This window comes from Hylaeus anthracinus, unplaced genomic scaffold (assembly GCF_026225885.1).
Source record: "Hylaeus anthracinus isolate JK02 unplaced genomic scaffold, UHH_iyHylAnth1.0_haploid 11994, whole genome shotgun sequence".
NCBI classification, from domain to species: Eukaryota; Metazoa; Arthropoda; class Insecta; order Hymenoptera; family Colletidae; genus Hylaeus; species Hylaeus anthracinus.
Window position 1 is genome coordinate 9183032 of NW_026534341.1, and position 12783 is coordinate 9195814.

Here is a 12783-nt window from a genome sequence, read left to right on the forward strand (position 1 = left end):
AGAACGATGGCAAATATCTCTTCGCCTGCCCGTGAGGCATTCGCGTGGGCGAAAAAACAACATGGTGCTGGGGACTAGCGGCTGGATATACGCTTGTAACTGAAATGTATATTTCGCTTTCATTAAACCGCGCCCACGACTCGGCCAGCGCACGCGAAAGCGTCGAGTACAGTGTTAATATTGATTGTGCAGCAAACAAATATCGGATAATGTCAATGGGAGTGCGGGGTTTACGCGCAGCTACGCTGCTTGACGGGGAATCAAGAGTCCACGATATAACTTGTAAACAACGGGCCAGATTTCCTCGAACAAAAGTATCCCGGGACAATACAGCGAACGAGCGGAATGGTATTGACAAATTTGAAGGAACGGTCGAATTATTTCCAAATCGAGGGGAACTCGTCCATTGTCTCCGTAATTTTAGTCATACTTTTCAGCTATCGGTTAAATGAATTACTTTTTGGACGCTCCGAGAAATGCTTGGGGTGTTTATCGGATTAAAAAAGTAATTAAACGGGCTTTTCTCTTTAGGAACGAACGAAAAGTGGCTTTGATTATTTGATGTCGAAACTATTATTATTTGTGTATGATTATGTTTGGTTAATAAAAATGTAAAATTTAAAAAAAGGATCGTATAATTTAACAAAGTGCAAAGAGTTTTTCATTGCCATTCCATAACTCAGAAATCTAAGGAAAATGGTCTCGGAGTTGACTACCTGCATATAACCAAATTGCTTCGAGTGCAAAGGGTTAATCTTATTATTACGTTATATAAATAGAATGTATGAAATAGTTGTAGAGCACCACCTATAAACAACAAGAGCTTTTATAAGTCAGACTGGAAACCTTTCTCTATACCTACATGACCGTACGACCTATATCCACCCGAATAGAGCAGGCTGCCAATATTTAGCCGCATATTTCGAGTCGCCCTGTAGTTTAAATGAACTTGTACAAGAGCTCGATGCGGTCTCTAGAAGTATCCGCACGTAAAAATAGGTTAGACAGGGTTCACGTTCCGAATATATAAAAGTAGGTTGAATCGATTGATTGGGCGTAAATAGTTTAAAGACCTTGATTGTTTAAGAACTTCGGTAGACCGAAGACTCTGTAGGTTATTGGCGAAAATAATCTCGACGAAACTGTATCTTGTTTCTAAGTGAGCCGATTAGAGAGTAGATTTAGAGAGACATAAATTAGATGCAGAAAAAGCTGACAAACATGAGACGGTAATCGATAACTCGTTATTATACTTCTTTGTTCTTGTTTCTCAGGATTTTTCCTGTTACCTTCGTCAATGAACTTCATACTTTCCTGTATAACTCCTTATCTTGTACTAACAATTTTCTTGTCTACTTTTCTCTTGTTCTTTCTCCGTTATTAACATGCAAATACGCTATTTATACTCTTCCTCTTCTAATTTTTTAATAATTTCCTTTTGTATTCGAGTTTGCTTACATATACTCTACCTTTTTTTAACTCTGCTTCTCATTACATTCTTGTAACATACTTCTCGAGATAAGGTTATGGCTGTACCTCGCCCTGGTTCCATAAATGTATACTCATCTTTATTATTGTATAATAATAAGGATACCTCTTCAATCAGTAATTCATTTCACATTCTAAATAATTTTAGTGCAATGAAGATGTGTTGTTACTAATGCAAACCCTATTGATGTTTTGAATACTATTAATTGAATCGATGTGGCACATTAAAATTTCAAAGCAGATTCTACACTTAAATATCGCCCGATTTTTACCCTAGATTCATAAGGGTTAAGTAGCAATTCCACCTTTAAGACTCCTTTTACAACATTAATATTATTTTAAATGAAATTCCACTCGTCGTTCAGAATTCCTTTGCGTTTTACGATGACAAAGAGCCAAGATAGTGCCGCAATGAAGCAAATTGACGAATAACGCGCGGCACCGTGTAATTCCCTCTCGAGCGAAATGATAAAGCAGCAATTCACCCGTGAGTTAAAAGTTTCGCGGGAATTGTAAACCGACCCGATTCTTCAAATTCCCAGCACCATACGAAGCTTCGCGGGAGACGATTGACGTGCTGAAGGGTGGTAAAAAGTGGATAAGGGTGGGTTCAGGGATGGTTGAGAAGTTTTTGCGAAAGGAAACCGCGAAAACTACAAAGACTTTAAATCTGTTTTTGCCCCAGCACGAGGGTAACGAAGCGGATAACGCTGAAACTTCGACGTGAAGCACACGAAAGTCGAGCACGCGAAAGATGAAAAAGCGAGGGGCAAAAGGAACGTTCGAATCGTTCCCACATGATGAATCCAACGTACGAAGCAGGAAACAAAGTTTTCATCATTGCTTTGTTCGAAATGAAAATATCCGCAGCCATTCGGTGTCCCCTCAACCATTGCACAATTTCTTTAAATTCAATTGATCGCGTGTCCCAAAACCACAGAGAATTAATTTTTTAAATCCGTCTCTACTATTTTATTTGTATTTGTATTTTTACTGTATTCGATGCGTGTGTGTATTATCAACGTTCCCTGAATGACTGGCTCGTACAGGATGACCTGGTTTAATCTACAAATGGATACATTCGAATAAGTAATTCAACTGATACGGTTGAATGTGTGAGGGTTAAAGGGAATCGACCGAGGCACCCAAGATAATCCATCTGAATTCATAAATGGATGAATAACACATTCAATTAGTAAGTTAAAAATAAACAGCTTTTAATTACGATGTACAGTCAATCCCATCAATATTTATATCATCTGTGTCTATTAAAGAAATATGTTTAAACTAAATGTTGATGTATATATAAATATATACATGTATAAGCTTATTCGTATACGTATTTATAATGAAAAATTCATTTGGTAATACCAAAACTATTATTTAATTTAATCAAACTTATTCAATGGACATACAGGGTACCAATATTTGTGGGATTGACTGTAAATTATAAAATTGAATTAAATTACATACTGAGTGAATAGAAGCTAGCCTGGGAAACCATGTCACCAAATAACCGTAGCTAATGAACCTCTACAGAAGGTCATATCTGTTTTCATAACACTCTAATACTATCAATAGTACGTGAACACTACAAGTGCTTCTAGTGGCCCCCTCTATCCTATATGATTCCCACTTTAATTTCATCAATTCAACGAATTTCCTGAATCAAAGTAGGTCATCTACCCTACAATACGAAGCTTTGAAATTACATGTAGGACAAAGACATCTCGCCCCCCCCCCCTTCCAGGTGATCAAGTTAGTTCGACCATCGAGTAAACAAGCTTCTAAGGAAAAAGGGGAAATAATAAACGAGGTTGAAATCGTTTCTTGGACGGCCAAACGATAGCCTCGTGTGTGAAATCGAGTTTATCCTGCCGATAAAGGACGACTCGCGGCGCACAACAGTCGCGGAACGTGACGGAACTCTGCCATGAAAAGATTCAGTAATCTGTGACTGTAGTCGGCGGAAAAAGAAAGATGGAAGCACAATGGCCGACGATGGTCTCCTTCAGTCCGCATGCATATTTCTATGCTTTGCATTCAGCCTGGCAGTAACGGCCGACCGACCTTTCGGGCTCGCGAGACCAAAGAAAGGGGAGCGGGAATGAGAAGAAGGTTCTCCATGATGAACCGACTTCTTAAAGAGGCCAGAATGAATGGACCGCGTGTAACGCGAACGCTTCGTACGAGTTTTAAGTCGTTGCATGATTCATCTAAATCTCCTCCAGATTTTTATTTACACCGGAGGAAGTGGAGCGCTGTCCAACGCGACTAGCGAAACAGCAGGACATCTACTTGGAATTGTCTAGAACTTTCAACAAATTCCCATTTTTCAATTATGGATATGTAGATAACTGTGAAATGTTGCAATCTGATAATTTCTTGTACATAGTCCTGGAGTTAATGAGAAACAAATACTCTTCCTCTGTGCTCCGTTTCCTATAGTGCATTTCTCTTCATTATTCATATACCTTCGTTTGAATGCTTAACAAAACAACGTCACATATTTCTTTATCGGCAATTTAACAGGTAGCAAGAAATCCCGCTTAAGAGCCTCATTAAAAAATAAATTGCTGGATATTGAAGGAAACCGACTAAGTAAACCAGGCTCGAATTTCTGCCTCGAAGGCGAGAACTGTAATAGTCTTGGAAGACGTTACCGAAGGAAAGGTTAAAACAAGTTTTGTTCCCGCAACAGATTGTTTCGCGCATCCTCGAGGAATCGTCCTAATTTCCAGGTATCTCGTATGGAGCTCATGCTCCGTTGAGGAACCGATCATTACCCGAACTCCAGGGGATAGGAACGTACTGCGGCAATTACTCGTCAAATTACCCCAGCATTTCCAGGCCACTATAGAAGATAAATCGATAGATAGAACTGCTAAATTTCCAACGCGAAAACTAACAGGGAAACGGATATATAAGGTCACGGCTGCCTCGTTTGTAATGTAACGGCGAGACGACGAAGGTTAATCGCGTCCTTTGACAGCCGCGAATAGGGCAATGCTCAAAGATATCCTGTGACAGGATCACCAGCGCCTCTGGACCACTGTCAACAGACACTCGGAGTGCTTCGAGTGCTGTACAAAGTTACTCGATAGGAAGCGGATACGTGCTCTATAGGCAGCCAACGACACGAACCGTAATTCCTGTCATTCAATCTTATTGCTGTTCGTGACTAGATACCGCGCCGTAGATAAGTACACGACCAAGTGTAAACTCAACTCCATCAGGCACTAGATAATACAGAATGTAGGAAGTTACATGCACACGCAAACAGAATAAACAACCGTTACCCGTGACCGTACCAGACTCCTGCGACGTCCTATGCAGAAAATCCAAAACTCGTGGAATCTCAAACCTCTCGACTCAAAGATTTCGATATACTTCGAATTAAAGGTGCAATGTTTTGGGTGCTATTCGATGTAGTAAATAAACTCTTCAAAGTATTATCTTTCAATAAACGCAGGAAAAGCCCTAACTATTGTCTCAACAATTCTTAGACTTCTTTACTTGCGGACCAAAAAATAATCAAAATTTGAGTATTCTCCTTCCAGGAGAACATCTCAGTGAAAATTCGAGGAGAAATAAGACGGTGAAAATGAAATCGCAGAGACAGAACTAGTGGAGCAGTCATCTCGTGGAACAATTCCTGTTTCGCGCGGCTGTTTCCAGCCGAATATTCCTCGGCCTTAATGAACGATGAGGTTATTGGAGCAGGAGCGTACGACTCGTGATTAAGACAGCGAAACTGGGCGAAGAAGCAGAGTTCGGCGAGTCGTGGGGAAAGATATCGAGATGGAAGAGGGGGAGGTTACACCAGGAGACGTCGGTCAACGACAAAGTCCTCTCCTTAATTGCATTCCTGGGGATCTGTTGGCCCCCGGCCGCGTAGGGAAATCAGGCACACCGTCACGCGCATAAGCCCGTCAGCGAGCTGTGCATACAAAACTGCATAATTCATCCGACGCGCTTAGGTCCGGTTATCTGCCAAGGCGAAACTTCGAACGTCCAGGAAGTTGGCAGAGAACTTCTGCGCGTAATGAAGTTACGAGTTCTCGGTCTAGGCGAAAGATGCATCGCGATAGGGTCTCGCTTCGTTATCTACGGTGACTTATAGTCGAGATCCACCGCATGGTTATTCGTGAATTAAGACACGTTCGACCGGGACCGTGATTGAACTGATTACGAACGTTTCAGATTATTATAGAATAGGTCAGTTTCAGGTTTCTAATTTTCAGATGAGGTTTCGACCTTGTTCTCGAGGATAATTAATTTTCGGATTATAGATGGGGGTGAAGCTTTGTTTACATAAGGAATTTATCAAGAAATGTATTAATTAGATAAATAATAGTAGCACAGGTATCTTTGCAATATAACCATGTACATTAGAAAATGAGTTTAAAATTTAAAAGAAGGTGCATAAGAATAGTGCACTGAGCGATCGTGCACATTTCAGAAATTACATTTCTTCTTTATGGCCACGTTTTTGCCACGAGGGTGCTTTATTAGTCAGCGATTTTTCGACTCGCACCCCCGCGTCGTTCGCATTTAGCGAATTTACGACTGGCTAGATCATCCGTCACGAGCTTGCCGCCATGTCGGTTATCGGTGACTGACACCGAACTGTTAATTCACGCTACCCTGGCTGTCGAAGACCGATAACGATGGCTCCCGACCAAATATTTGCAACGTGCGAGCCCTTATGTTTGCAAGATCGCGTCTGTGATTGATGGAAAAGGGCACGACGTAGTCTTTGAGCTTTGGAAACAGCGACAAAGGTCTCCAAAGATTCATCCTCTATCGCATTTTCGTGTCTTTGACGTTATTTGAAAGGGTTACACGGATTTCACGAGATATATGTCATCCTGTATGATTTGTGTTTGTAATATATCATCCATTCTTTCATTAATTTTCGCTGTAGTCCACCATCACAATCTGCTAGTATATAATATAATATTCGAGTCTCTTGACTGTACTTGTTTCACCTGCATGCATTCTGCAGTCGCAGTTTAGTTTATGTTCTTTGTTTTTTAAGTCTCTTACTGTATGCATATGCAAACCCGTATATGCATACATTCTTTGACTCTTATCACGTCGACTGCCACGACATGCATATGTGTATGACATCCATGTTTCATTTTTAAAGGCGTGACGTTTAAATATGTATAAACCTACGTGAAAATCCTTGAACTTTGAAAGTCTCTGATCTAATCGTTGGAAACAGAAACTGTCGAAAGTACGAAATATGCAAAAATCTAGGAGCATTGTTTAGAGAACCCTTTGTGGAATTGGATTGGCAATCAGTGTGTAAACAAAAAGGTAAACTCGCGTAGCGTTGAAGCAGACGTGATTCACTAGGAAGAAAATGGCCTTGGGCGGCCAATGAGTTTGAATTGACTATACCAACCAGTAAAACGTAGTTTCGTTCCAGTTACTGTTGCGATGGAATCTATGTTTGTGTTCTGAATGGAGCTGGAGTGGCCACGTAACAGATCTTCCCATCGTGTTGAGGATCGTTCGATGTAGTCCACGTATGGGCTCTGTTTGTATTGTCCATTTGAATTTAGAATTTATTGGGACCACCGTGAATTTGCATGTATTACGACCACTGCTTCGAAAAGCTACTTAGTCGAAGGGAATGCTGAGGTGAAACGTTATCGAATTTGCAAATTTCGTTTGCGTCGAAATCATTACACTATATTGAAAAGAAGTAGGGAAACGATTTCTGTAATTTAAATTCCGTAGTTTACGAAGGGCCCTTTGGCAATCCACCGAAGTACTCGATGGTTAAATTACTGGCCGAATTTGTAAAGCCAGAATTGGTGACTAGCGTATACTTGTGCAGCAACGTTAATAACTCATCGCCTAACTGAAAGAGCCTAATCACTCCTAACATGACTAATGGCTGTGATGGAATTACGTAATATAGAGTCGTTTGATGTACTAAATCGGCCCTCCACTCTGTTGATCGTTAGCTTGTAATTATAAATAGACGAGGCTGGAATTCGGTGCAAGAGATTGTCCATAAACGCTCGTGTACCAAATCAACGTAACCATTTCGTTGCGGTGCACGGGCTAACGAAGGATTCGAAAGTTGAAGGGGTGAATTCATTCTCAATTACGGGTTTACGATGCCCTCTATACTAATTGCGACGGGTAAAGCGTGGTTTTCGATGCAATTTTAATGAAACAATTTTAATGAAACAGCTGCAACGCTTGTACCGTTAATAACTAAATATGTCGAAAAATTAGAACGTCCACCGTAATATTTACTCTATCGCTTACACGTTAATTTATTTTTTTTTTTTTGTATCTACAAATGTCCGTCGGATCGGCGAATACCATGATTTCCGCTGTTTTGCGAGACGCTCGTTTCTCTCGAGCGGCGCGGAACGGTTCCGGGGGTAGGAATCGATGTTAATTCGGTTGTTGGCTTCAATTTCATTCAATTTTCCAACCGAATACGTAACTAGATAAAAGCGAACGAAGTTTTTATTAAAACAAAATCGGACGTTAACTCGGACGATTCATTTTGCTTCATATCTCCCGTCATTCGATTACGGCGTGGTTCGTCGGAATTCGAATAGAACACGTTCCTGGGTTCGGCGAACAGAAATGGACAAATTTTTTATACAGATACAAATTTCGTGAAACGACTGAAAAGCGACAACATTTCATCACTCATTTGCTCGATTCCAATTAAAATTTAGACAAAATGAAATATTTCACAGGGAAGAAATGATGAAAACCTCGATGAAAACGTTCAGAAATATAAATAAAAAGAAAGCGTGTTGCAATCATAGTAATACATTAATTGGTTCAAAATTTGTGAACATCAAAAAGCTATTATTCCCTATTTAAATAAAAATTTAAGCGTCTAATCGAATAAACGTGAGCAATGAAATGTTATACGCAGATTTACTTTAGAATTTGTTATCTAAATAATGTTGTGTTCATCTATGCCATCGACCCGGAGCCGAGTCTCGAGGCGACCAAGATCGCGAGTCTCGAATTACTCCATGGCTGAAAATGATTTAATAGAGGGCAGTAACCGTGGGGTCGTGTCACTATGAGACAATAATTGCGTTATCAAAGTTTGCGCGACAAGGTGAAATTACGAGCCATCGACGACCCGAAGTTAAGGCTGGACCCCGTGAGTCTGAAAAGTTGTCTAATGGTCTGAGATTACGGGATGATCGAGCTCGATCGAGACTTGTTATTACGAATTTCAAATTAAAATTAAGAATAACTATTCGTGACAATCCTTTTAGTTACGAGTGGTCATTGACATCAGTATAACCATTACTCCATTTAGAGTAATGGTACAAACACTTACCCTATGTTATTCAGCAAGAATCATTCACACTGTGAGTTGACGTATACGTACCTACAACAAAAATGAAGGATACGATTAGCCTTAAATAATATATAATTCTTTCGAAAGCAGAAGTGTGATATATATATTTAAATATTCATTACAAGTAACTTAATCATTTTGTAATATGTTTGTTGAAAATCTCCTGGTTTTAATTTACACTGTGTAGATGCCATGGAACGATGCAGGACGTCGCAGGAATCGTAAATTGGCTCTGAGCAGCGTACAATCGATTCCTGGAACGCGTATCGTTACTGGCTGCAGAAAATTTTTACGGTTTCGGGTAATTTCAGAGAGACGTGGAACGAGCTCGTCGAGATCGATCGGTCGACCTTTCGTCGAAGCTTCTCGTGATTAACGAGAGGCAAGGTCGGCTAATTCTCAACTTTACTTTCAGTACACGCATCTCTAAAAATAACGTTTGTTCGCTTCAGCGTCGGGACGGGAATCAATACGACGTTAAGAATAAATCGTCGCCAATCGTAGAAAGCGACGTGCCATTCCGTGAAAAGAGAATTCAACTGACTCTGAATCGAAAGCATATAACTCACATAGTCGACGGAAACGACCCTTCTAGGATTACGTATAATGTGTTAATTGGAACTTTTGTTAAAGGAAGAAAGCGTATTTGTGATTAAGAACCAGCGTGATTTGCCGTGTTTATATCAACGAAGGTATTCGAACATAACTTAAAAGCATCATAGGAACAAGGAATAATAATTTAATAAAGATTCCAATTAATTATTCGATTCCCATGGTTCTGTCGCTGGGTGTCAAATTACACATCCGTGAACGAAACCTCCTAGAAAAGTAAGGTCCCTTCACTTATCGTCTCTGACCTAAATACTAAGGAGATCAGCAATTAAGGGAAACGAAGAGAGGACGACAATGACGAGCTGTTGGATAATGAAACGACGAGATGAATTCGGTGAAAGGAGAGTCGATAGGAAAAGCAGAGTCTTTGTAATTACAAGCAGAGGCTAAGGAAAGAGTGAAGAAAAAAGAACAATGACGCGACCCCCAAAGGAAATTTCGAGACACTCCCAAAAGATTTGTTACGGTTATAGCGACGAATTGACAGGAATGGATGCATTCCAATAATTAAGGAAGAAATATATCGATATAATTAGCCTAAATCATCAGCAACTTTAAAAAGAATATAAAAGAAGTTCGACTTGCTTGGAACTCTGAGTGTTAAAGATACTCGCTCCAAGTAGAAAAGGTGAGTAATGGTCAGACCAGCCTATAAGCTCGATTTCTTCGAGAACAAAGCCTGATACGAAAAAATTTTATTCCACATTCTCGATTTATTCTCACACAAAGAATAGAAGAGTGTGAAAACGAGAAGTATAACCTCAAAGGAAATTTCGAGATACCTCCAAAGATTTTTTTTCTTTTTTAATATGCGAGAATCGGTTACAAAGGATGTACTCGCGAAAGCATTCGACATTTCGGAAAAGGTTTTTCGGTCGGAGCTTTCCCTCGCCGTGACGTCTCTGTCTGCCGCATATGCAGGTCGTTCTTTAGATAACTTGTTTGTTTGAAACTCGGCATGAAAGTGACGCAACTGGCTCGTGACAGATAGTTACCAAACTTTTCAGCGGGCGTAAATCACCGAAACGGCAAATATCGCGCGGATGTAAACAACTTTTACAGCTCTCGAGGTAAATTTCCTGACCGGCGTGCATTAGAGGACGGCAGAATATTATTCGTATTATACATGACAAACAAAAACACTGTGCATTGATTCATTCGCAACGTCCATTAAATCCGACAATTGTTTATGCGAGCTATAACCCATTAGATACCAAACATAAATTGTATGAAGGGAATTCAGACTGCAATTTTTACTTAACAGAAATTCTGTGTCACATAATGGATGTAATACTTTCTTATGTACAATATCTATTCAAATTGTCTTATGAAATCTTCCTCAGAAACTGAAATTAATTTGTATTACTACAAATTATATAGATTCAGTGGAACAATCAGAACGTCGCCACCAACTTGCTTCCTATTGAAACAGATTCATTAGTTCTCGTTTAATTACATTAAAGAAAAAGTATTCTCAGGGTTGAACGGAACACGCTCTCCTCCATTTCTCGTGATGTTTGATTTACTCCCTGGAGACGCAGTTCGTTAATTATTTCGAGCAGAAAATGCCGGAAAAACATTTAGTAATTACCTGGTTCGCGGTTATTTATCCCGAGCTTAAAGCGAGCCGACATCGGACCGCAATACCACTGGCACGGTGAGAAACCTGCGAAGTTTCGTCGCAAAGTGCAAAATATAGACCGTATTAGTCTCGAGGAAGTCGAGTTCTAATACCGTCATTTAAAGTCTAATATCCCTTCGCCCGGAGAAACGTCGGTCCGCACGTAAACGTCAAACTCACTTAGTCCTGTTTATTCGGTTTTCTCGAGGCTTCGTTTGCCTTTCCGACGGTACACGCCGATCATGCTTTGATAAACAGCGCAGAAAATACGAAGAAGGAGGGGTGAAGTTTCAGGGAGAAAACCGAGAAAGCAATGAACGTGATATCAAAGAGGCTGCAACAGCGGCAGGCGTAATCATTGCAGTGATCAAACGTAGGATACCGGCAGGAGAAAAAGTTGAAGCACGTTCACTCTTTTATCGATTTTCCGATCTTTTCTTTCTGGAATCGTGTCGCTCCAGGACGCTGTAATACACTGTACTTAATATTTGCTACGAACTCCCGAGATTGGAATGGAAAACTTATCCGAACAGGCAACGTTCTCGCGAACGAACGCCAAGCTCGACTATAATATCCAAGTTTCGCTTCTCCTATGAGCCAGCGTTGTATTATGATCCCCTGACACCAGATCTACGAAATCTCGTAATTTTTACTTCATTTAAATGGACTGTCACAACTTGTATCTTGTTGCGCATTTCTTAATGCTACCATCCGAATCCGTTCTTACCCTTTTCATTGTACTTTGATCTATTATTTGCAATATTGATTTACAGCTTGTCAACATAAAATATTAAACATACTTAGCCTCGCGTTTTTCGTTCAAATGGGACCTGCCAGGGTATCTGCACCCGAGAATAAAAAATATGTCCTTCAGCTATGACAGGAGAAGTTCTTTTTTATCCGTAGTAAGTTACCAGTGGCAGGTGTATCGTGGAAATGACGACCATAAGCTTGGAAAACGTCGTTCCTCCGCGAGAGGAATTATATCGTTTCGGAAATGTTGGACGAAAATTGCCAGACGGGAAAGTTTGCTTTTAAATGAACACCGAGTCCATCTGAATTCGCTGACGTTGCCATCGATTTCGTCGCAGACGTCTGTCGTTTATACTCTGGCCGGAAATTGCGTAGGGTTTTACGGCACGCAGAAATATTGCGCGAACAAGTTGAGCGATGGAACGAGAAATTCGTACTGGTGGGTTTCGAATTTCCATGGAGTTCGTCTGCTTATACATGTGCTCGATATTCATGGAAATAATGCAAGCTTTTCTGGGGTGTATCATGCGTGTCTCGGGATGAGAGAACAGATTCGGGTAAACAGTGGAACTTCACGTTTTCGCTCAGGCAGGATGGAATTCGTATGCTCGATATTTAAGGATGTTTTCCTGGATTTTCAGGCTAGGAATATGGTATTAGGTAATGAATGATTCTGTGCAACTACTCATAAAATTTTTCCATTATTAGAGTCCATAGATTCCTATTTCAGCAACGCATTGAGCTAAAAGTGTAGTGAAAACAGTATTATATTATTATAAACATAAACCGCAGATTGCAAGGTGTAGTTTATCGTTCATGACGCCGCTATAATTATTCATCAAGTAAAGTCCGACGACACTTAATATTTTACCATGAAAACTATTTAGTACGACATTGCTAAATCGCTTCTTTATTAGTCGCTTCGTGTACGCGAAATGAATAATGT

The 12783-nt window shown here is 40.2% G+C and overlaps 1 protein-coding gene across 3 annotated transcripts in view; it reads right to left on the reverse strand.

The window, feature by feature from the left end:
• LOC128888435 (uncharacterized) overlaps positions 1–12783 on the reverse strand; it is a 269895-nt gene that overhangs the window by 161088 nt on the left and 96024 nt on the right. The window contains exon 3 of one of the 3 annotated variants that reach the window (XM_054145291.1): positions 7213–8881. The exons of the other annotated variants lie outside the window; for them this stretch is intronic. Coding sequence (XP_054001266.1) covers positions 8841–8881 — 41 coding nt within the window. The 3' untranslated portion in view covers positions 7213–8840. Of the gene's footprint in view, positions 1–7212; positions 8882–12783 lie in introns of those variants that run through there. 3 annotated transcript variants of the gene reach the window in all.